Source organism: Pseudophryne corroboree, chromosome 6 (assembly GCF_028390025.1).
Source record: "Pseudophryne corroboree isolate aPseCor3 chromosome 6, aPseCor3.hap2, whole genome shotgun sequence".
NCBI classification, from domain to species: Eukaryota; Metazoa; Chordata; class Amphibia; order Anura; family Myobatrachidae; genus Pseudophryne; species Pseudophryne corroboree.
The window spans coordinates 117,092,322-117,116,241 of record NC_086449.1 but is presented as its reverse complement, the minus strand read 5'-3'; the positions used below and the strand labels follow the sequence as shown (position 1 = coordinate 117,116,241).

The 23,920-nt window shown below is 47.0% G+C and overlaps 1 protein-coding gene across 2 annotated transcripts in view; it reads right to left on the bottom strand.

Moving 5' to 3' along the window:
- Positions 1 to 303: 303 nt before the first annotated feature.
- Positions 304 to 23,920, bottom strand: part of LOC134936617 (DNA polymerase beta-like) — a 76,039-nt gene continuing 52,422 nt past the window's right edge. Inside the window, exons 6-7 of one of the 2 annotated variants that reach the window (XM_063931738.1) lie at positions 3,281 to 3,330; positions 304 to 780 (exon numbers count right to left, since the gene is read on the bottom strand). In XM_063931738.1, the coding sequence (XP_063787808.1) occupies positions 650 to 780; positions 3,281 to 3,330 (181 nt within the window). In that variant the 3' untranslated portion in view covers positions 304 to 649. Of the gene's footprint in view, positions 781 to 1,615; positions 1,707 to 3,280; positions 3,331 to 23,920 lie in introns of those variants that run through there. The other variant, XM_063931739.1, reaches the window with a different exon arrangement.

The window sequence follows — 23,920 nt, the reverse complement described above, 5'->3', positions numbered from 1 at the left end:
ATATTTTTCTGACTTTGACAGTCCACCCTTTGGCAGTCAATATTAACTGCCACCTTCTAAAACATTTCAAAAGGAGAAAAATATATGTCAGGGGTTAATTCATTTCCATGGTTGGGTAAGGGAGGAGAGAGGAGTAGGTGGGAAGAGGGTATGACCTAGTGAGATAGCAGAAGCATGTGTGTATGAGTCCATGTTTGGGGGGTCATGTATCATCGTGCCGTACGTGTTGTAAATCAAGCTTCGAGGTATTGCGAAGTATACATTTGAATTCCTTCTTATCCCGTGGTACGGGTCTGTGGATGGGCTGTCAAACTTTACCGAGCTCTTTTCGGATTTGAACAAAATGGGGAGCACATTTTAGTTGATGATACATGAATGGGGGAATATGTGATTGCTGATATCTGTGCCTGTATTCCCTATACTATGTGTGTCATTACCTGAGGGTTGTAGAAATGAAGAAAAGACATAATTACGGTAAATGCGGTGGTATTCTATGTCAGGTTAATGTACATCTGTCGGTTGAAGTTTTGTTCGGTATCAGTTGAAAGTCGTCTTCTTTGCGCTATGTTGCCCATTAGGTGTGAGCAAAAAGCTTTGTCAATGCCATTAGATTTACAAAAAATGTTGGGCTAGCGTAAGTTTAAGAATTCTAGGGAAACTGGGGATCCATGGCAAAGTTCATCAAATGTCCGTATCTCAAGTGGTCAAAACTTCTTCTTTGGTCTATCCGTTGTCTGTATAGCGTCTCGTCAACTTCCTCGTCCAAGTGGGTCTTTTTATCTTGGAGAAAAACCAGAAAAACAGGTGAAAGAAACGGACCGTATAATCGCATTTTCATTACATCATTGTTTCTATCATTGGGTCATAAATCAAATCCAGGTTAATTACAGTTTCCTCACTCCTCAAACTCATTACCCTGGTACGATGTTTGCACTTCATTAAAGCCTGACCGCATCTAAATATCAAGCCAATTGATATGACAACACCTAAGATACATAGGAGAAACTTCCCAACATCCATTATGACTCCTTGAGCCCAGTCTCCCAAACCGGAGAACCAATTTCGCGGGTTCAACCATGACGCCCAACCATTTTACTTCATTATAGTCGACACTGGAATCAGAGTCCGTGTCGGCAGTAGTGCCCACAATTTGTGCCAAGGGACGTTTTTGAGACCCCGACGGGCCCTGTGAGTCGGTCCAATCCGAGGATTGACCCCCTGATGCTTCCCCTGATTCAGCCTTATCAAGCCTCTTATGTAAAGAAGCCACACTTGCATTCAACATATGCCACATGTCCATCCATTCCTGAGTCGGCACAACCGACGGGGACACACCACTCATTTGCTCCACCTCCTCCTTGGAGAAGCCTTCCGCCTCCGACGTGTCGATACGCACGTACCGACACCCCACACACACAGGGATATACCTATAAGGGGACAAATCCCCAACCAGGCCCTTTGGAGAGAGAGAGAGAGAGAGAGAGAGAGAGAGAGAGAGAGAGAGAGAGAGAGAGAGAGAGAGAGTATGCCAGCACACACCCAGCGCTCAAATAACACTGGAAAAACAAAATGACCAGATAGCGCTTTTTTATATACTATCCAAATTCCCACTCACTGCGTTACAAATGTGCCCTCCCTCCTCTTTTTCCAGCCTGTGAAGTGTTCAGCAGGGGCGAGACCGGGGAGCCAGCGCTCTCATGCAGCTTCTGTGGAGAAAATGGCGCTGGTTAGTGCTGAGGATCAAGCTCCGCCCCCCCCCCAACGGCGGGCTTCGGTCCCAGTGCAATTGTAATAAAATGGCGGGGGATCTGTGATTTACTGCCTCCGCAGCCTAATCATACTCTATTGTGCCCAAAATTGAGGATTATTGCTGCCCAGGGCGCCCCCCCCCCCTGCGCCCATCAGTGCTGCCTCTGTGTGTTGTGTCTGGGAGCAATGGCGCGCAACGATCTGAAGTCTTCTGCCGCCTGAGATGTCTTCTATCTTCTCATACTCACCCGGCTTCTATCTTCCGGCATCTGTGAGGACGGCGGCGCGGCTCCGGGACGAACCCCAGGGTGAGACCTGTGTTCCGACTCCCTCTGGAGCTAATGGTGTCCAGCAGCCTAAGAAGCAGAGCCTATCAGTTAAGTAGGTCTGCTTCTCTCCCCTCAGTCCCACAATGCAGGGAGCCTGTTGCCAACAAGACTCCCTGAAAATAAAAAACCTAACAAAATTATTTTTCTACAGAAAACTCAGGAGAGCTCTCTGCAATGTACCCTTTCTCCTCATGGCACAGAATCTAACTGGGGTCTGGAGGAGGGGCGTAGAGGGAGGAGCCAGTGCACACCCATAGGAAAAGTTCTTTTTGGGTGCCCATGTCTCCTGCGGAGCCCGTCTGTACCCCATGGTCCTTACGGAGTCCCCAGCATCCTCTAGGACGTAAGAGAAATATATCACTCATTTTCCTACACCGGAAATCACATTAGTGAACAAGCTAGGTGAAATTCCCATAGTGCACAATATAATAAAAACTGGGTGTGTCTAAGAAAAGTGGGAGACATATGGGACCCTCTGTAGCTCCAAAGCCAATAGCAGCAAACAAACAAAACAAATCTAGAGAAAATTACCATATTGTCCAATAGTTCTCTAGAGGGCATATGGGAGACTCTGCTGAGGTGACAGCCCAAGATAAAGCTAAGAAGGAGGTGTTAAGTACGCTGCTTCCCCCCTCCTTCCACCCCATGGGCCAAGTCCAAACATGGCCACTGGAACCCCCAAAGATGCTGTCTGGAGGTGTACCCCCCAATGCTATTGGGCCATTGGTTAAAACAAAAGCAGCAGCAATAGTTAAAAGACCAAATAAAATAACCTACAAATTGATAAAGAACTAACACTAGGCAGCTCTGCGCAGAATGTGCCCATACTCCCTGGGCTCTTAATTTAAACAAAAGTTACCTAATGGCAGTTAATAAACAAGGGGAGGAGCTTTCAGAATGTGTACAAGATAAAATGAAGTGCCTAACTGCTGGATCTATGCCCCATGGCTACAGTGTCCACCACCTGGATGGGAGAAAAAAAAATGGTTGATCATCACTGCATGTGTGGGGCTCATGTTTAACTTAGAATTACAGGTAGGGCCGATTGTAATTTGGCATGGCATGTATGGTCTAAAATTGTTCACAAATCTGGCATTTTGGCAGATGCAAGAAACAGCAAGGTTGGTGTGTGGGCTCCAACTATGGGCCACATATGACTGTAAATCTGGTGCTTAAAATGCAAGGTATGTGATGAGACTTACCATCTAAAGTCTTAATTCCTTCTTCCACTAGTTTGCGAGCAGCTGCTGGCCTGTAACACAAGGCACAAAGACAATTCAGAGACCACTGCCTGCTGCACATTACAAGCTCTTCAGAAACCCAGACTGCTGATAGTTTCACAAGTCAACTGACTCCAGGTGATTTCAGGTCTATAAACTACATTAAAAGGTGATTACTGCTTTGTACAGATTTTGGAACCCACAAATGAAATGGTGATCCTGGGAGGTCACAAGGACAACCCTTTAGGATGTTGGCAAGATGGGTTATAGCGAGACCTGAATCAGGCTTCCTTTACCAGACTGAACTTACAGGTCTGAACACCAGGGATCTGATATTAACATGCGATTTACTACTAGCTACTACAATATTTCGTTTAAATTGGACCTATAATTGTGATTCCTTCTATCACAGCAGCTGCTACCCAATCCCAGCCCGTCAGAGCGGCTGCTACCCAATCCCAGCCCTTCAGAGCGGCTGCTACCCAATCCCTGCATGCTCTCACTTATTTTGGTTGTTGTCCACACTGTATTATTTGAGCTGACACTTGTAGTGCTTTCAATTACTAGCACATAATCTAGTATCTCCGTGCCTATAGTATCTGATTGGATGTAAAGGAATGCACTGGCTAGCACTTATCTAACATCAAAAAGAAGGAAAAGATAGGAGGCTTGGTCCCATAATGGATGAAATGGGATCATAGTTATCAGTGATCACAGTTTGTGTGGTCATGTATAGATTCCCTTAGAAGGTTCTATGGGCCTAATTCCGAGATGTACACAAGCCCAAAATTTACGTAGATCTCCAATGTTTTTAGATCTGTGAGAAAAAAGATATACAGCGCTCAATGACACAGTGTAATCTAAAAAGGTAAGTATTTAATAATAAGTTTTCTTTAAAAAAGACTTGGACAATTAAAAAACATGCAATTAAGATGTAATGTGTCTCAATAATGACTTCAGGTGAGATCTGTGCCTAAGCAGAAGACGCACTACACATGCGCAGATCAGGGACTACGATGACGCTCGCAGTGCTCCAAACGCAGCACCATGATTGACAAGCTGCTGGCGATTGAGGGCAGCGACAAGCAGCGTTGCAGAAAACGGGGGATGATGGCCCCGTTTTGTGAGCGAGCTGAAGCCAGTGGCTGCTGTGCTCTTGAATGGGCTTCAGCAGTATAAATTACTTGATGTTCACACAGTGGATCCGATGTTGCGTCTTCGGACGCAGCAGCGGATAACAAAAGCATGCAGTGGGCGTCTTTCTAGACGCAGCTGTAGTCCATCTCTGAACCAGGTGCTGTGTCTTCTACACTTCCTCAGCTATTTGCGCTAATAGTGCCAAATATCAATGCTGCACTCCCCTTCAATTTTTCTTTATATGTCTCTTCTTGGATTTGCAATCCACAAGTTATTAGTACAAGATCTATGCTGAAGCCACACAAATCACATGAACCATCTTCCTAACACCACTGGCTGCCCTTCACCGTGATGGAAACAGTATACCTGAGAGTAGATTTATCTAACACTGAAACCTTGAGCAGTTTGTTTTTTCCCTCTCAAACAACCAGTTCCACCATACACCGTGCAGATGGACACAGCTGAAAATCTGTGTGCTTTATTGAGCCACTTTATTTCAAATCCACATTGTACACACAGCCCCACAACATTGCCATGCCTGAAAGGCTGAAATGTATAGTATGTATATAAGGGTATATATACTCTGGATTATAAAGAGCAGCAGATTATGTAGGGAATAGCGGCTCCGCAGGAGACTGGGCACAAAAGTAAAAGCTTTAGGACTACCTGGTGTGCACTGGCTCCTCCCCCTATGACCCTCCTCCAAGCCTCAGTTAGGATACTGTGCCCGGACGAGCGTACACAATAAGGAAGGATTTTGAATCCCGGGTAAGACTCATACCAGCCACACCAATCACACCGTACAACCTGTGATCTGAACCCAGTTAACAGCATGATAACAGAGGAGCCTCTGAAAAGATGGCTCACAACAATAATAACCCGATTTTTGTAACAATAACTATGTACAAGTATTGCAGACAATCCGCACTAGGGATGGGCGCCCAGCATCCACTACGGACTACGAGAAATAGAATTATCGGTAAGTAAATTCTTATTTTCTCTGACGTCCTAGTGGATGCTGGGAACTCCGTAAGGACCATGGGGATTATACCAAAGCTCCCAAACGGGCGGGAGAGTGCGGATGACTCTGCAGCACCGAATGAGAGAACTCCAGGTCCTCCTCAGCCAGGGTATCAAGTTTGTAGAATTTTGCAAACGTGTTTGCCCCTGACCAAGTAGCTGCTCGGCAAAGTTGTAAAGCCGAGACCCCTCGGGCAGCCGCCCAAGATGAGCCCACTTTCCTTGTGGAATGGGCTTTTACAGATTTTGGCTGTGGCAGGCCTGCCACAGAATGTGCTAGCTGAATTGTACTACAAATCCAACGAGCAATAGTCTGCTTAGAAGCAGGAGCACCCAGCTTGTTGGGTGCATACAGGATAAACAGCGAGTCAGATTTTCTGACTCCAGCCGTCCTGGAAACATATATTTTCAGGGCCCTGACTACGTCCAGCAACTTGGAGTCCTCCAAGTCCCTAGTAGCCGCAGGTACCACAATAGGCTGATTCAAGTGAAACGCTGAAACCACCTTAGGGAGAAATTGAGGACGAGTCCTCAATTCTGCCCTGTCCGTATGAAAAATTAGGTAAGGGCTTTTATAGGATAAAGCCGCCAATTCTGAGACACGCCTGGCTGAAGCCAGGGCTAACAGCATTACCACTTTCCATGTGAGATATTTTAAGTCCACAGTGGTGAGTGGTTCAAACCAATGTGATTTGAGGAACCCCAAAACTACATTGAGATCCCAAGGTGCCACTGGAGGCACAAAAGGAGGCTGTATATGCAGTACCCCCTTGACAAACGTCTGAACTTCAGGAACTGAAGCCAGTTCTTTCTGGAAGAAAATCGACAGGGCCGAAATTTGAACCTTAATGGACCCTAATTTTAGGCCCATAGACAGTCCTGTTTGCAGGAAATGCAGGAAACGACCCAGTTGAAATTCCTCTGTAGGGGCCTTCCTGGCCTCACACCACGCAACATATTTACGCCAAATACGGTGATAATGTTGCACGGTTACATCCTTCCTGGCTTTGATCAGGGTAGGGATGACTTCATCCGGAATACCTTTTTCCTTCAGGATCCGGCGTTCAACCGCCATGCCGTCAAACGCAGCCGCGGTAAGTCTTGGAACAGACAGGGTCCCTGCTGGAGCAGGCCCTTTCTTAGAGGTAGAGGCCACGGGTCCTCCGTGAGCATCTCTTGAAGTTCCGGGTACCAAGTCCTTCTTGGCCAATCCGGAGCCACGAGTATAGTCCTTACTCCTCTCCTTCTTATGATTCTCAGTGCCTTGGGTATGAGAGGCAGAGGAGGGAACACATACACTGACTGGTACACCCACGGTGTTACCAGAGCGTCCACAGCTATTGCCTGAGGGTCCCTTGACCTGGCGCAATATCTGTCTAGTTTTTTGTTGAGGCGGGACGCCATCATGTCCACCTTTGGTTTTTCCCAACGGTTCACAATCATGTGGAAGACTTCTGGGTGAAGTCCCCACTCCCCCGGGTGGAGGTCGTGTCTGCTGAGGAAGTCTGCTTCCCAGTTGTCCACTCCCGGAACGAACACTGCTGACAGTGCTATCACATGATTTTCCGCCCAGCGAAGAATCCTTGCAACTTCTGCCATTGCCCTCCTGCTTCTTGTGCCGCCCTGTCTGTTTACATGGGCGACTGCCGTGATGTTGTCCGACTGGATCAACACCGGCTGACCCTGAAGCAGAGGCCTTGCTTGACTTAGGGCATTGTAAATGGCCCTTAGTTCCAGGATATTTATGTGAAATGACGTTTCCATGCTTGACCACAAGCCCTGGAAATTTTTTCCCTGTGTGACTGCTCCCCAGCCTCTCAGGCTGGCATCCGTGGTCACCAGGACCCAGTCCTGAATGCCGAATCTGCGGCCCTCTAGAAGATGAGCACTCTGCAACCACCACAGGAGAGACACCCTTGTCCTTGGAGACAGGGTTATCCGCTGATGCATCTGAAGATGCGATCCGGACCATTTGTCCAGCAGATCCCACTGAAAAGTTCTTGCGTGGAATCTGCCGAATGGAATCGCTTCGTAAGAAGCCACCATTTTTCCCAGGACCCTTGTGCATTGATGCACTGACACTTGGCCTGGTTTTAGGAGGTTCCTGACTAGCTCGGATAACTCCCTGGCTTTCTCCTCCGGGAGAAACACCTTTTTCTGGACTGTGTCCAGAATCATCCCTAGGAACAGCAGACGTGTCGTCAGAATCAGCTGCGATTTTGGAATATTTAGAATCCACCCGTGCTGTCGTAGTACTACTTGGGCTTCAGCAGTATAAATTACTTGATGTTCACACAGTGGATCCGATGTTGCGTCTTCGGACGCAGCAGCGGATAACAAAAGCATGCAGTGGGCGTCTTTCTAGACGCAGCTGTAGTCCATCTCTGAACCAGGTGCTGTGTCTTCTACACTTCCTCAGCTATTTGCGCTAATAGTGCCAAATATCAATGCTGCACTCCCCTTCAATTTTTCTTTATATGTCTCTTCTTGGATTTGCAATCCACAAGTTATTAGTACAAGATCTATGCTGAAGCCACACAAATCACATGAACCATCTTCCTAACACCACTGGCTGCCCTTCACCGTGATGGAAACAGTATACCTGAGAGTAGATTTATCTAACACTGAAACCTTGAGCAGTTTGTTTTTTCCCTCTCAAACAACCAGTTCCACCATACACCGTGCAGATGGACACAGCTGAAAATCTGTGTGCTTTATTGAGCCACTTTATTTCAAATCCACATTGTACACACAGCCCCACAACATTGCCATGCCTGAAAGGCTGAAATGTATAGTATGTATATAAGGGTATATATACTCTGGATTATAAAGAGCAGCAGATTATGTAGGGAATAGCGGCTCCGCAGGAGACTGGGCACAAAAGTAAAAGCTTTAGGACTACCTGGTGTGCACTGGCTCCTCCCCCTATGACCCTCCTCCAAGCCTCAGTTAGGATACTGTGCCCGGACGAGCGTACACAATAAGGAAGGATTTTGAATCCCGGGTAAGACTCATACCAGCCACACCAATCACACCGTACAACCTGTGATCTGAACCCAGTTAACAGCATGATAACAGAGGAGCCTCTGAAAAGATGGCTCACAACAATAATAACCCGATTTTTGTAACAATAACTATGTACAAGTATTGCAGACAATCCGCACTAGGGATGGGCGCCCAGCATCCTCTAACTGTTCCCTGGACCTTGCCCTTATCAGGAGATCGTCCAAGTAAGGGATAATTAAGACGCCTTTTCTTCGAAGAAGAATCATCATTTCGGCCATTACCTTGGTAAAGACCCGGGGTGCCGTGGACAATCCAAACGGCAGCGTCTGAAACTGATAGTGACAGTTCTGTACCACAAACCTGAGGTACCCTTGGTGAGAAGGGCAAATTGGGACATGGAGGTAAGCATCCTTGATGTCCAGAGACACCATATAGTCCCCTTCTTCCAGGTTCGCTATCACTGCTCTGAGTGACTCCATCTTGAATTTGAACCTTTGTATGTAAGTGTTCAATGATTTCAGATTTAAAATAGGTCTCACCGAGCCGTCCGGCTTCGGTACCACAAACAGCGTGGAATAATACCCCTTTCCCTGTTGTAGGAGGGGTACCTTGATTATCACCTGCTGGGAATACAGCTTGTGAATGGCTTCCAATACCGCCTCCCTGTCGGAGGGAGACGTTGGTAAAGCAGACTTCAGGAACCGGCGAGGGGGAGACGTCTCGAATTCCAATTTGTACCCCTGAGATACTACCTGCAGGATCCAGGGGTCCACTTGCGAGTGAGCCCACTGCGCGCTGAAATTCTTGAGACGACCCCCCACCGTACCTGAGTCCGCTTGTAAGGCCCCAGCGTCATGCTGAGGACTTGGCAGAAGCGGGGGAGGGCTTCTGTTCCTGGGAAGAGGCTGCCTGCTGCAGTCTTTTTCCCCTTCCTCTGCCCCGGGGCAGATATGAGTGGCCTTTTGCCCGCTTGCCCTTATGGGGACGAAAGGACTGAGCCTGAAAAGACGGTGTCTTTTTCTGCTGAGAGGTGACCTGGGGTAAAAAGGTGGATTTCCCAGCCCTTGCCGTGGCCACCAGGTCCGATAGACCGACCCCAAATAACTCCTCCCCTTTATACGGCAATACTTCCATATGCCGTTTGGAATCCGCATCACCTGACCACTGTCGCGTCCATAACCCTCTTCTGGCAGAAATGGACAGCGCACTTACTCTTGATGCCAGAGTGCAAATATCCCTCTGTGCATCTCGCATATATAGAAATGCATCCTTTAAATGCTCTATAGTCAATAATATACTGTCCCTGTCCAGGGTATCAATATTTTCAGTCAGGGAATCCGACCAAGCCACCCCAGCACTGCACATCCAGACTGAGGCGATTGCTGGTCTCAGTATAATACCAGTATGTGTGTATATACTTTTTAGGATATTTTCCAGCTTCCTATCAGCTGGCTCCTTGAGGGCGGCCGTATCCAGAGACGGTAACGCCACTTGTTTTGATAAGCGTGTGAGCGCCTTATCTACCCTAGGGGGTGTTTCCCAACGCGCCCTAACCTCTGGCGGGAAAGGGTATAATGCCAATAATTTTTTAGAAATTAGCAGTTTTTTATCGGGGGAAACCCACGCTTCATCACACACCTCATTTAATTAATCTGATTCAGGAAAAACTACGGGTAGTTTTTTCGCACCCCACATAATACCCTTTTTTGTGGTACTTGTAGTATCAGAAATGTTCAAAACCTCCTTCATTGCCGTGATCATGTAACGTGTGGCCCTACTGGAAAACACGGTTGTTTCCTCACCGTCGACACTGGAGTCAGTGTCCGTGTCTGGGTCTGTGTCGACCATCTGAGGTAACGGGCGCTTCAGAGCCCCTGACGGTGTTTGAGACGCCTGGACAGGTATTAACTGTTTTTCCGGCTGTCTCATGTCGTCAACAGTCTTTTGTAAGGTGCTGACGCTATCACGTAATTCCTTCCATAAGACCATCCAGTCAGGTGTCGACTCCCTAGGGGGTGACATCACTATTACAGGCAATTGCTCCGCCTCCATACCATTTTCCTCCTCATACATGTCGACACAACGTACCGACACACAGCACACACACAGGGAATGCTCTGATAGAGGACAGGACCCCACTAGCCCTTTGGGGAGACAGAGGGAGAGTTTGCCAGCACACACCAGAGCACTATATATATATATATATATATATATATATATATATATATATACAGGGATAACCTTATATAAGTGTTTTTCCCTTATATAGCTGCTGTATTTATTAATCTGCCAATTAGTGCCCCCCCTCTCTTGTTTTACCCTGTTTCTGTAGTGCAGGACTGCAGGGGAGAGTCAGGGAGACGTCCTTCCAGCGGAGCTGTGAGGGAAAATGGCGCTTGTGTGCTGAGGAGATAGGCTCCGCCCCCTTCTCCCGCTTTTTTAAGGAAAAACTGGCAGGGGTTAAATGCATCCATATAGCCCAGGAGCTATATGTGATGTATTTTTAGCCATCTAAGGTGTTTTTATTGCGTCTCAGGGCGCCCCCCCCCAGCGCCCTGCACCCTCAGTGACCGGAGTGTGAAGTGTGCTGAGAGCAATGGCGCACAGCTGCGGTGCTGTGCGCTACCTTATTGAAGACAGGACGTCTTCTGCCGCCGATTTTCCCGGACCTCTTCTGTCTTCTGGCTCTGTAAGGGGGCCGGCGGCGCGGCTCTGGGACCCATCCATGGCTGGGCCTGTGATCGTCCCTCTGGAGCTAATGTCCAGTAGCCTAAGAAGCCCAATCCACTCTGCACGCAGGTGAGTTCGCTTCTTCTCCCCTTAGTCCCTCGGTGCAGTGAGCCTGTTGCCAGCAGGACTCACTGAACATAAAAAAACTAATTTAAACTTTTACTCTAAGCAGCTCAGGAGAGCCACCTAGTGTGCACCCTTCTCGTTCGGGCACAAAAATCTAACTGAGGCTTGGAGGAGGGTCATAGGGGGAGGAGCCAGTGCACACCAGGTAGTTCTAAAGCTTTACTTTTGTGCCCAGTCTCCTGCGGAGCCGCTATTCCCCATGGTCCTTACGGAGTCCCCAGCATCCACTAGGACGTCAGAGAAATAGGATTTTAATACCTACCAGTAAATCCTTTTCTCGTAGTCCATAAGGGATATTGGGGGAAACTAGTACGATGGGGTATAAACGGGGTCCAAAGGAGCCAATGCACTTAAAATTTCTTCATCTGGGTGTGCTGGCTCCTCCCCTCTATGCCCCCTCCCACAAGCAGTTATCAGTGGCGTAAGTTTGTCCCAGTTGCCCGGAGGCAAGAAATATATTGGTCCCCCCCCCTATGCTTATATACTGACGGAGATATCTGCTGTTGCATAGGAAGTATGAGAATTCTAACTACATGAAGTTACTTGTAATTGTCAGGGAAACTTCGTCATATAGTTAGAGTTCTCAGGCTTCCTTTATAGGAGCAAATATCAGTAAGGTGTCTGCTTCCAGTATATCTATAATAAAGAGGGCGTGATTTGAAAGGTGTAGTGGCTCGTGGGGAAGTCTGCTACGGAAGAGTTACTGGCTGCTGTCAATTAACCTAATTGATTAATATCACTGAACACACAGAACAGGAGGAGAGGTGCCCCCCTTCAAAGCAGGAGCCCGGCGGCAGCGGACTCCGTTGCCTCCCAGAATTCTGCGTCTGGCAGTTACAGGTAAAACATGCACGAAGGAGAAAGGACATATATGAAAGAAGGAACATGATAACAGAAAGGGTGGTGAGATTTACACACCAGCACACCACTAACATACAACAATCAGCAACGGCTGAACAGGTAACCATAGAACAAGAACCTGCAGAAAAGTCCACGCACTGAGGCCGGCGCCCAATGGGGGTAATTCAAAGTTGATCGCAGCAGGAATTTTGTTAGCAGTTGGGCAAAACCATGTGCACTGCAAGGGAGGCAGATTTAACATGTGCAGAGAGTTAGATTTGGGTGTGGTGTGTTCAATCTGCAATCTAATTTGCAGTGTAAAAATAAAGCAGCCAGTATTTACCCTGCACAGAAACAAAATAACCCACCCAAATTTAACTCTCTCTGCACATGTTATATCTGCCTCCCCTGCAGTGCACATGGTTTTGCCCAACTGCTAACAAAAATCCTGCTGCGATCAACTTGGAATTACCCCCAATATCCCTTATGCATTACGAGAAAAGGATTTACCGGTAGGTATTAAAATCCTATTTTCTCTAGCACCCATAAGGGATATTGGGGGAAACTAGTACGATGGGGACGTCCCAAAGCTTCCAGAACGGGCAGGAACGTGCGGAGACAGCTGCAGCATCGCCTACCCAAACTGAGTATCTTCTTTGGCCAGGGTATCAAACTTGTAGTACTTCACAAAAAAAGAAAGTCTTCTTCCCCGACCAGGTAGCAGCTCGGCATAGTTGCAAGGCCGAGATTCCACAGGCAGCCGCTCAGGAAGAGCCCACTGATCTTGTATAGTGGGCCTTTAGAGACTTAGGAACAGGTAAGGCTGCGGATACATAGGCCTGTTGGATAGTAAGCCTAATCCAACGAGCAATGGACTGCTTTGAAGCAGGGCAACCCTTTTTCTGCGCACCATAAAGCACAAACAAGGAATCCGTTTTTCTGACCGGAGCTGTACGCTTGACATAGATCTTCAAGGCACACACAGCATCCAATGCCTCCGGAGGAGCAGAAGCGTCAGAACTGGACGGAACCACAATAAGTTGATTCAGATGAAATGCAGAGACAACCTTCGTCAGGAACTGCTATCTAGTCCGGAGCTCCGCTCTGTCCTTCGTAAAAGGCCAAGTATGGACTTTTACATGACAAGGTCCCCAATTCTGAAACACATAGAGCAGAAGCCAGGGCCAGTAACATCACCGTCTTCCACGTGAGGTACTTGTCTTCTACCGTCATCAGTGGTCCAAACCAAGAGGACTGTAGAAATGCCAACACTACATCCAAATCCCAGGGTGCCGTAGGCGGCACAAACGGCGATTGTATGTGGAGTACCCCTTGTAAGAAGGTCTGAACTTCAGGCAACACTGCCAATTTCTTCTGGGAGAAAATGGAGAGGGCTCAAATCTGAACCTTAATGGAACCCAGACGTAAGCCCTTATCCACACCAGCCTGCAGGAAACGTGCCAAGCGAAGCTCTGCAGGCGGATACGTGCATTCCTCGCACCAAGAGACATATCTCCTCCAGATATGATGATAGTGTTCGGACGTCACAGGTTTCATGGCCTGAACCATGGTTGCAATAACCTTCTTGGAAAGGCCCTTGTGATGAAAAATGACCACAAGGAAGACCAAAAAAACCCTGGTTGGAAGCACTCTTGTCTGAGGTAACGAGAAAAATTTAATATATACTGATGAAAAATTATTAATCTTAAAATTACAAATTTTATTTGGTATGCCTTAAAAAAATTTTTTATACAACATCCATATGAATAAACTAATAAATATGTGATCTTCTTGCAAAAATATGTAAAAAGAGTATGGTCTGATCTAAATAACCTCAGTCAAAGACGATTAATTATTTCCCCCCCTTTTCTCCGCACCCTGTCCCGGGAGTGGTAACTATATAGACAGAGTGGTGGCCAGTGAATATATATACAACTTTATACGTGACATTCAAACATCTTGTTTCCATCTCAAAAGATCAGGATAATAACTATGAGGATACAAATTGGTTAAATTTACAGTTCTACTCTCAGAGGTGTTATTTCGAAAACAGCTACATGTCTTATGATAGATGTACAGGTTGAGTCTCCCTTATCCAAAATGCTTGGGACCAGAGGTACTTTGGATATCGGATTTTTCCGTATTTTGGAATAATTGCATACCATAGTGAGATATCATGGTGATGGGACCTAAATCTAAGCACAGAATGCATTTATGTTACATATACACTTTATACACACAGCCTGAAGGTCATTTTAGCCAATATTTTTTATAACTTTGTGCATTAAACAAAGTGTGTCTACATTCACACAATTCATTTATGTTTCATATACACCTTATACACACAGCCTGAAGGTCATTTAATACAATATTTTTAATAACTTTGTGTATTAAACAAAGTTTGTGTACATTGAGACATCAAAAAACAAACGTTTCACTATCTCACACTCACTCAAAAAAGTCCGTATTTCGGAATATTCCGTATTTCGGAATATATGGATATGGGATACTCAACCTGTATCATATCTCTCTCTTTTGATACATATAACATCTCTGGCAAGTATCAATACTAGCTACAAATACTGGCAGTAGCAGCAATATTGCATCAGAGAAAACAGCTCATTATGATATGCTAATGAGCCTTTTGGGAGTTAGCCATTGCTATAATTAGCAAATGATAACAGTGGTTACCTACACTGGCAGTAGCAGTAATACTGCATTAGAGAGAACAGCTGATTATTACATGACAAACGGGTTTTGTCAGTTATTGTGAAGTCATTCATTTATTTATTCATTTTTTTTCATTTTGTCTTGTGTTGGGGTATATATGGGAAGACAATAGGGCAAAGAGAGAAGAAGCAATATTATCATTATTTTGGTTGACACTGATAAAAATTAACAGTAATTAAAATCTCAATTAACCTTTCAGGAGTGTACCGCATTAGAGACATATGTGCAGGTTTAAAATCTCTGCACTACCTGTTACAAGGCACCAGGGAATACCTGCCTGAGTCTCCTTGCTTGATACCTCCTCTTTCTCTTCTTTCTGGCCAATTTGGATGCACCTACCCTCTCTCATTCCTCGTCCTATACCTGCTGGCAAGACGGGAGAACAGTAGAAGGGAGGTTTGCCTATATCTTGGCCACTCTCTTATACCTCTATGTGCTCAATATATCATGTTTATAATCTAGCCAAATGCATTAGTAGCTGCTGGTAAGACCTGAAGTTTTTGGGTCTCTGACCTCTGTCAAGCAATAAAATCACTTATGATATTGATAAAAACTGAGGTATTGGTACCTCATACCTCTGACAATTAACGATATCAATATATACAACCACTTGGTAATTGTCAAAAAGAACTAAAGCTCTTTATGCTGTACACCTCTGTCATGTATTTGAAATCATCTGATAGCCTTTAAAAGAAATCGAGGGATTGGTGCCTCATATTTCCGTTTGGACATGGTTGTAAATAACAACTTTCTTCACTTCAGCATTTGAAATTATCAGATTGTTGCTGAACTAACTATTTGATAGCCATTGACAAATAACTGAGGCAATTGTGCCCCATACCTCTGTCAGGACTCTTGCTCAAAACTATGGGATATATGTGAAAGAAATCACGACAAGGAGATTTGGAGTGATACGTCCAGGGTTCTTCACAGAAAAGATTTGCCTTTGAGACATAGGAATACTCAGTTGTGGATAATTAAGGTAAATTACTTTTGGAGAACCACTATATAATTGTTGACACAAAGCAATTTATCAATCAGACAATTGTCTTGAGTGTTTCTGCCCCAACATTTCCTCCCTTAAATCCAGCAGGCGGATTGCCTGATAGACTGCTGGAAATGAAGGCACATGCACCTCGTACCTCCATATAGTAACCTTTATGATCCATTTCTAAGGTAATTTGATCTTTTCCCTCCTTGGGTTATTAACCTATAAATAATTGGGATAGATTACACGGGGTAATTTGTTGATGATACGGGTGCCTTGTATCCTCCCATTATATATGTATGTGAATCAACACAAACCTTAATTCCTTGTCTCTTTACACCATTCTTTATGTCCTATTGATGGCATGCCCTGGTCTGTTATGTCTCGAAAGAAACGGCTACACAGACATTTTACCTCGTTAACTGGGCCACACACTGATACATAGGTGACCCAACTCAAAATAATCCCTCAAGTGACCTATGATTCAAAACTACTGCCCTGAGAATTTACACATGGGCACATAAATGATAAAGATGATGGTCACATTATCAAAATTTTGGTATATTTTCTTATACTTATGAGAAGGGAATTATCACACAGACGGACTCAAACATAATTAATCGTCTTTGACTGAGGTTATTTAGATCAGACCATACTCTTTTTACATATTTTTGCAAGAAGATCACATATTAGTTTATTCATATGGATGTTGTATAAATTTTTTTTAAGGCATACCAAATCAAATTTGTAATTTTAAGATTAATAATTTTTCATCAGTATATATTAAATTTTTCTCGTTACCTCAGACAAGAGTGCTTCCAACCAGGGTTTTTTTGGTCTTCCTTGTGGTCATTTTTCATGATTTGTGTCTCTATACCCTTGGGAGCACCACTGACCGTCATAATTTATTGTAACCATTATACCATTAGGTTATAGGTATACAATTGATCAATAAAAGGGAAAACAATATCCCAAGAGTGTCAGTTTTTCTGAGGTAATTACAATTTGTTCAACAATTTATCCTGTGCGGCCTTCCCCAGTCCCTATTCCCCTCTCTTTTTTTGCAAAGGCCCTTGTGAGCTAGGATATTCCGCTCAACCTCCATGCCGTCAAACGAAGATGCAGTAAATCCGGCTAGACAAACGGTCCTTGTTGAAGAAGATTGCTTCTGAGTGGTAAAGGCCAAGGGTATTGGACGGACATGTCCAGAAGGTCTGCCTACCACGCCCTCCGAGGCCAATCCGGGGCAATTACAATTGCCTGGACACCTTGATTCCTGATTCGCTTTAGAACTTTTGGGAGCAATGGGATTGGAGGAAACAGATAGACCAGCCGGTACGGCCAAGGCGACGCCAGAGCGTCCACTGCCCTCGCTTGAGGGTCCCTGGTACGCCATCAATACCAGGGAAGTTTCTTGTTGAGACGAGAAGCCATCATGTCTATTTGTGGGCAACCCCACCGGTCGATGATCTGCTGGTACACCAGATGGTGGAGTCCCCACTCCCCCGGGTGGAGATCGTGACGACTCAGGAAGTCCGCTTCCCAGTTGTCCACACCCGGAATGAAGATAGCTGACATGGTTCTTGCATCTCTTTCCGTACAGAGAAGTATCCTTGACACCTCTCGCATGCAGGATCTGCTTTTTGTCCTTCCTTGTCAAATGATATATGCCACTGACATGGCGTTGTCCGACTGTACATGGATCGCGTGATCCTTGAGCATAGGAGAGGCTTGAAGCAGAGCATTGTAGATCGCCCGAATATCCAGAATGTTGATTGGAAGGAGGCTTTCGTGGGCTGACCACCTGCCCTGGAACTGTGCCCCTTGGGTGACAGCTCCCCATCCCCTCAGACTTGCATACGTCACGAGGAGGGTCCAATCCTGAATCTCGAAACTCCGGCCTTCCAGGAGATTGGAGGGCTGTAGCCAGCACAGTAGGGAAATCCTGGCATGAGGTGACAGCCAAATCATCCGGTGCATCTGTAGATGTGAGCCGGACCATTTGCTCAGGAGATCCAACTAAAATGTTCTGGCATGGAACCACACATACTGGATTGTCTTGTATGAGGCGACCATCTTGCCTAACAATCTTATGCAAAAATGTACGGACACTCGAGTGGATCAGAGCACCAGGCGGACCATCTCCTGAAGTGTTTTCGCCTTGTCCTCTGGTAGAAACACCTACTGGGCCACAGTATCCAGGAACATCCCCAGGAACAGGATCCTCTGAGTTGGCTCCAGGTGGAACTTCTGTAAGTTGGGGATCCACCCATGGTCTAACAGAGCATGGGTGGTGTGGTCGATATGGCGCAACAAAAGCTGCCTGGATCACGCCTTTATCAAAAGGTCATCCAGATAAGGGACCACACTGACCCCCTGGACCCGGAGTTGAAGCATCACCTCCGCCATTACCTTCATGAATACCCTTGGGGCTGTAGACAGGCCGAAGGGCAGTGCCTGGAATTGGAAATGATCGTCCAGCAGTGCATACCGTAGGTACGCCTGATGAGGTGGCCAAATCGGAATATGGAGATAGGCGTCCTTGATATCTAAGGAAACCATAAATTCCTGTTCTTCCAGGCCCACAATCACTGCTCGGAGGGATTCCATTGTGAACTTGAACACCCTCAAATAAGGATTCAAGCATTTCAGAATCAGAATGGGTCTGACCGAACCATCTGGCTTCGCCACCACAAACAGGTTTGAGTAAAACCCCTTGCCGCGTTTTGGTAGTGGTACTGGAACAATGACGTGGGACTGGACCAACTTTTGGGTAGCCTGTTGCAACGTAACTTGCATATCCTCCAAAGCTGGTAAGCCTGATTTGAAAAATCGTTGAGGAGGGAGTACTGTCGAACTCCAGCCTGCAGCACTGAGAAACAAGATCTCTGACCCAGGCACCCTGGCAGGAAGCATCCCAGACGTGAAGTGACGCAGTCGAGCTCCCACCTTGAGATCCCCTCGGGGTGGGTGAGCACCGTCATACTGAGGCCTTAGTGGAATCAGAACCGGTGTTCCTGAGAATTGGTGCTTGCTGGTCTTCTGGACTTACCTCTGGTGCCTCTAGCCACATTGGAGGCACCTCTGGCATTAGATAGAAACCTGTGAGACCGAAAGGACTGGAGAGATGGCCCCGGATAGGAGCGTATCGCCGGCGGGGCCCCAGAGGGGAGAAATGTGGATTTTCCAGCCGTGACCTTGGAAATCTATGAGTCCAACTCGACGCCAAACAGCCATTCCCCCGAGAAGGGGAGGGATTCCACACTACATTTGGATTCTGCGTCCGCAATCCACTCACGCAACCACAAGGCCCTGTGTGCTGACATTGCCATTGCAGAAGTGTGAGCATTATTGTTCCCCATCTCCTTGAGCTAATCACAGAGGACGCGGGTAGTGTCCTGAGTGTGCTTAAGGAGGGTTACCATAGTAACTAAGGGCATATCCACAGAGAGGCCCCCTTGAATTTGAACGGCCCAAGAATGAACAACATGGGTCATCCAGCAACACGCAATGATCGGTCTTTGTGAAAGGCTGGCTGCAGCGTATAGAGACTTTAGGGTAGTCTCTATTTTCCAATCCCCAGGATCCTTCATGGTAAAGGAGCCTGGGGCAGGTAACACCGCCTTTTTAGACAGGCGAGAGACAGAGACATCCACCTTCAGGGGCAAATGGGAAAGTGCGCAAAACTTTTTGGACACTTGGAATTTTTTGTCTGGATTTTTCCAGGCCTGTTTGAATAAGTCATCTAACTCTGGAGAATCAGGAAAAGTGACATTAGGCTTGTTTTGTACAAAGAAAAACAAATGCTGTGAGGCAGTGTCCTCTAGAGGGAGCTTTTGAACATCCCTTATAGCCAAAATGAGGGGTTCAATACCCTGAGCAGCATCTGGATCCCCACTAACGGGATCCAGGTAGGGAAGCCAATCCCGGGCCATTTTTTCAATCCCGGGTATCGGGATTGAAAAATGGACAATCCCGGGAATCCCGGGATACCCGGGAATCCCGGGATTGGTTTTTAACTAGGTGGCCGCCCCCTCGCCCCGCACATATAACTCACCATATACCAGGGGCGGCCAGGAGGGGAACATCTCGGCTGACAGCGCAGCGTGACCTCTCACGCTGCGCTGGGGACCCGGAAGGAGGAAGCCGGGCAGCGTCTGAGCGTCCTGTGGACGCTCAACGCTGATCCCTCAACCCCCGGGATTGGAGCTTCCAATCCCGGGATTGAATCCCGGCCATTTTTGGCCCTAAATCCCGGGATCCCGCCGATCCCGGGATTGGCCACCATAGATCCAGGTCATCCCCATCATCCTGTATATCATCATCTGTATCAGATAGTAGTGCAGGTAAACTACGCTTCTGGGGACCTGCATAAGAGAGTGGGGGCTGTGCATCAGCCCTAGCAGCTAAATCTGCAACAGCTTGTTGCAGCAGCTGAGTTTTCTGCACATTAGCAGTGAACTGGGATGACATATCAGACATCATAGTCTTAAGAGATCCTAACCAGTGGGGCTCTGGACCCTCTCCCCCAGCCTCTTCACTAAGTTGGGAAGAGTGACTACATTGTTCACAGGCAACAGTGTCATTCGATAAAGGAGAGAATCTAGTGTGACATACACTGCACAGCTTGTGTTTACACATAGTCACAGTAAGCACAATAACATACACACAGAGAGTGATCCTGCAAGCCTGCCCTACTGTATGCACACCCTGAGCTGCACAATCCCAGTGAGACTGTCAGCTCTGCATATAACAGTAAACACTAATATATGCAGTCCTAAATAGGCTCAGTATTATTATTATTATGATCATCCTTTATTTATATGGCGCCACAAGGGATCCGCAGCGCCCATTACACAGTACATAATTAAATAAAACAAGAAAACAGCACAAGACAATATAGGACAGGTATAGAAAACCCGGGGTTAGGTGCCATCAAAGGGAGTATGGAGTATAAGCTAGTGTAAGAAAAGGAAAGGCACATGAGGAAAGAAGTCCCAGCTCTTGCGAGCTTACGATCTAAAAGGTGAGGGGCTAACAGACCGGAGTGACACAGAAGGAGTAGACAGTGAGCATAGACAAGAGGGTTGGGAGGAGAGTTGGCTGGGTTTGGTGAAGAAGTGGGTCTTGAGAGCCCGTTTGAAGTTTTGTAGAGAGGTGGAGAGTCGGATGGGGAGAGGTAGATCATTCCAGAGATAGGGAGCAGCATGTGCAAAATCTTGTAGGTAGGAGTGGGAGGAGGTAATCAGTTGGCAGGAGGGACGGCGTGCATTAGCAGAGCGAAGAGGACGGGTGGGAATGTAGAGAGATAAGGTCAGAGATGTAAGAGGGAGAAGAGTGGGTCGCTTGTGTATAGTGTACACAAGCGACTCTCCCCCTTAGCTACACCCTGTACCAGTTTCCAGCGTGTCTGTGAGGCAGGAAGCACTGAGTGTGTGCTGTTGATGGCTGCAGTAAGAAGATGAAGGCGCCAAAACGCAGCTGGTCCCGCTCTGAGGAAGTTCCATCCGCTCCAATGGCGCCGGAGCTATGCATCTTATTTATACTGGCAAAGCCTCCAAATAAGCTTAAAACCTCACATAAGTGATTAGTTAAGCAAGTTACTGCCAGTTTTCACATGGGGGATCTTAACAGGACCCCCCAGGGAGGGTCCTGAACGCCACACCCATGGTCAGCCGCACTTTGAACCGGGGACCCCCCAGCGGGGTCCCCGGTTTGTACTGACCACCGATGTCACCTTCAGGCAGCGTTAGGGGTGTACGGCGTGCTGTGGCAGCCAAGTCGCAGTGTCCCACTGAACAAACAGCCCCTCAGGACGGTGGTCCTGCAGCGGAGAAGCGGCTCTGCACCTCATAAGGCTGGTGACCCCCCCCCCCCATCCCTCCCTAACTCCCACGGTGCAGGTATGCTGTTGCCCAGACAACATACAAAAAAAAAAAAAAAAAAAAAAGTTTTACATGAAATTGAAGAAAACTATCTGGAGCTGCAGAGATGTGCATCCTCTCCTGAGGGCACTTTTTTCTAAACTGCCTGTGGGAGGCAGCATAGAGGGGAGGAGCCAGCACACCCAGTTGAAGGAAAATAAGAATTTACTTACCGATAATTCTATTTCTCGTAGTCCGTAGTGGATGCTGGGGACTCCGTAAGGACCATGGGGAATAGACGGCTCCGCAGGAGACTGGGCACACTAAAAGAAAGATTTGGTACTACCTGGTGTGCACTGGCTCCTCCCTCTATGCCCCTCCTCCAGACCTCAGTTAGGATACTGTGCCCGGAAGAGCTGACACAATAAGGAAGGATTTTGAATCCCGGGTAAGACTCATACCAGCCACACCAATCACACCGTATAACTCGTGATATTTTACCCAGTTAACAGTATGAATAACAACTGAGCCTCTCAACAGATGGCTCAACAATAACCCTTTAGTTAGGCAATAACTATATACAAGTATTGCAGACAATCCGCACTTGGGATGGGCGCCCAGCATCCACTACGGACTACGAGAAATAGAATTATCGGTAAGTAAATTCGTATTTTCTCTAACGTCCTAGTGGATACTGGGGACTCCGTAAGGACCATGGGGATTATACCAGAGCTCCCAAACGGGCGGGAGAGTGCGGATGACTCTGCAGCACCGAATGAGAGAACTCAAGGTCCTCCTCAGCCAGGGTATCAAATTTGTAGAATTTAGCAAACGTGTTTGCCCCTGACCAAGTAGCAGCTCGGCAAAGTTGTAAAGCCGAGACCCCTCGGGCAGCCGCCCAAGATGAGCCCACCTTCCTCGTGGAATGGGCTTTCACTGATTTAGGATGCGGCAAACCAGCCGCAGAATGCGCCAGCTGAATTGTGCTACAAATCCAGCGAGCAACAGTCTGCTTAGAAGCAGGAGCACCTATTTTGTTGGGTGCATACAGGATAAAAAGCGAGTCAGTTTTCCTGACTCCAGCCGTCCTGGAAACATAAATTTTCAAGGCCCTGACTACGTCCAGTAACTTGGAATCCTTCAAGTCCTTAGTAGCCGCAGGCACTACAATAGGTTGGTTTAAGTGAAAAGCTGATACCACCTTAGGGAGAAACTGGGGACGAGTCCTCAATTCTGCCCTATCCATATGAAAAATCAGATAAGGGCTTTTACACGACAAAGCCGCCAATTCTGACACACGCCTGGCCGAAGCCAAGGCCAATAACATGACCACTTTCCACGTGAGATATTTGAGATCCACGGTTTTAAGTGGTTCAAACCAATGTGATTTTCGGAAACTCAACACCACATTGAGATCCCAAGGTGCCCCAGGAGGCACAAAAGGGGGCTGAATATGAAGCACTCCCTTTACAAAAGTCTGAACTTCAGGCAGTGAAGCCAGTTCTTTCTGGAAGAAAATCGACAGAGCCGAAATCTGGACCTTAATGGAACCCAATTTTAGGCCCATAGTCACTGCTGACTGTAGGAAGTGCAGAAAACGACCCAGCTGAAATTCCTCTGTGGGGGCCTTCCTGGCCTCACACCACGCAACATATTTTCGCCAAATGCGGTGATAATGGTTTGCGGTTACTTCTTTCCTGGCTTTTATCAGCGTAGGAATGACTTCCTCCGGAATGCCCTTTTCCTTTAGGATCCGGAATTCAACCGCCATGCTGTCAAACGCAGCCGCGTTAAGTCTTGGAACAGACAGGGCCCCTGTTGTAGCAGATCCTGTCTGAGCGGTAGAGGCCATGGGTCCTCTGATAACATTTCTTGAAGTTCCGGGTACCAAGCTCTTCTTGGCCAATCCGGAACCACGAGTATCGTTCTTACTCCTCGCCTTCTTATTATTCTCAGTACCTTTGGTATGAGGGGCAGAGGAGGGAACACATAAACCGACTGGTACACCCACGGTGTCACTAGCGCGTCCACAGCTATCGCCTGAGGGTCCCTTGACCTGGCGCAATATCTCTTTAGCTTTTTGTTGAGGCGGGACGCCATCATGTCCACCTGTGGCCTTTCCCAACGGTTTACCAACAGTAGGAAGACTTCTGGATGAAGTCCCCACTCTCCCGGGTGTAG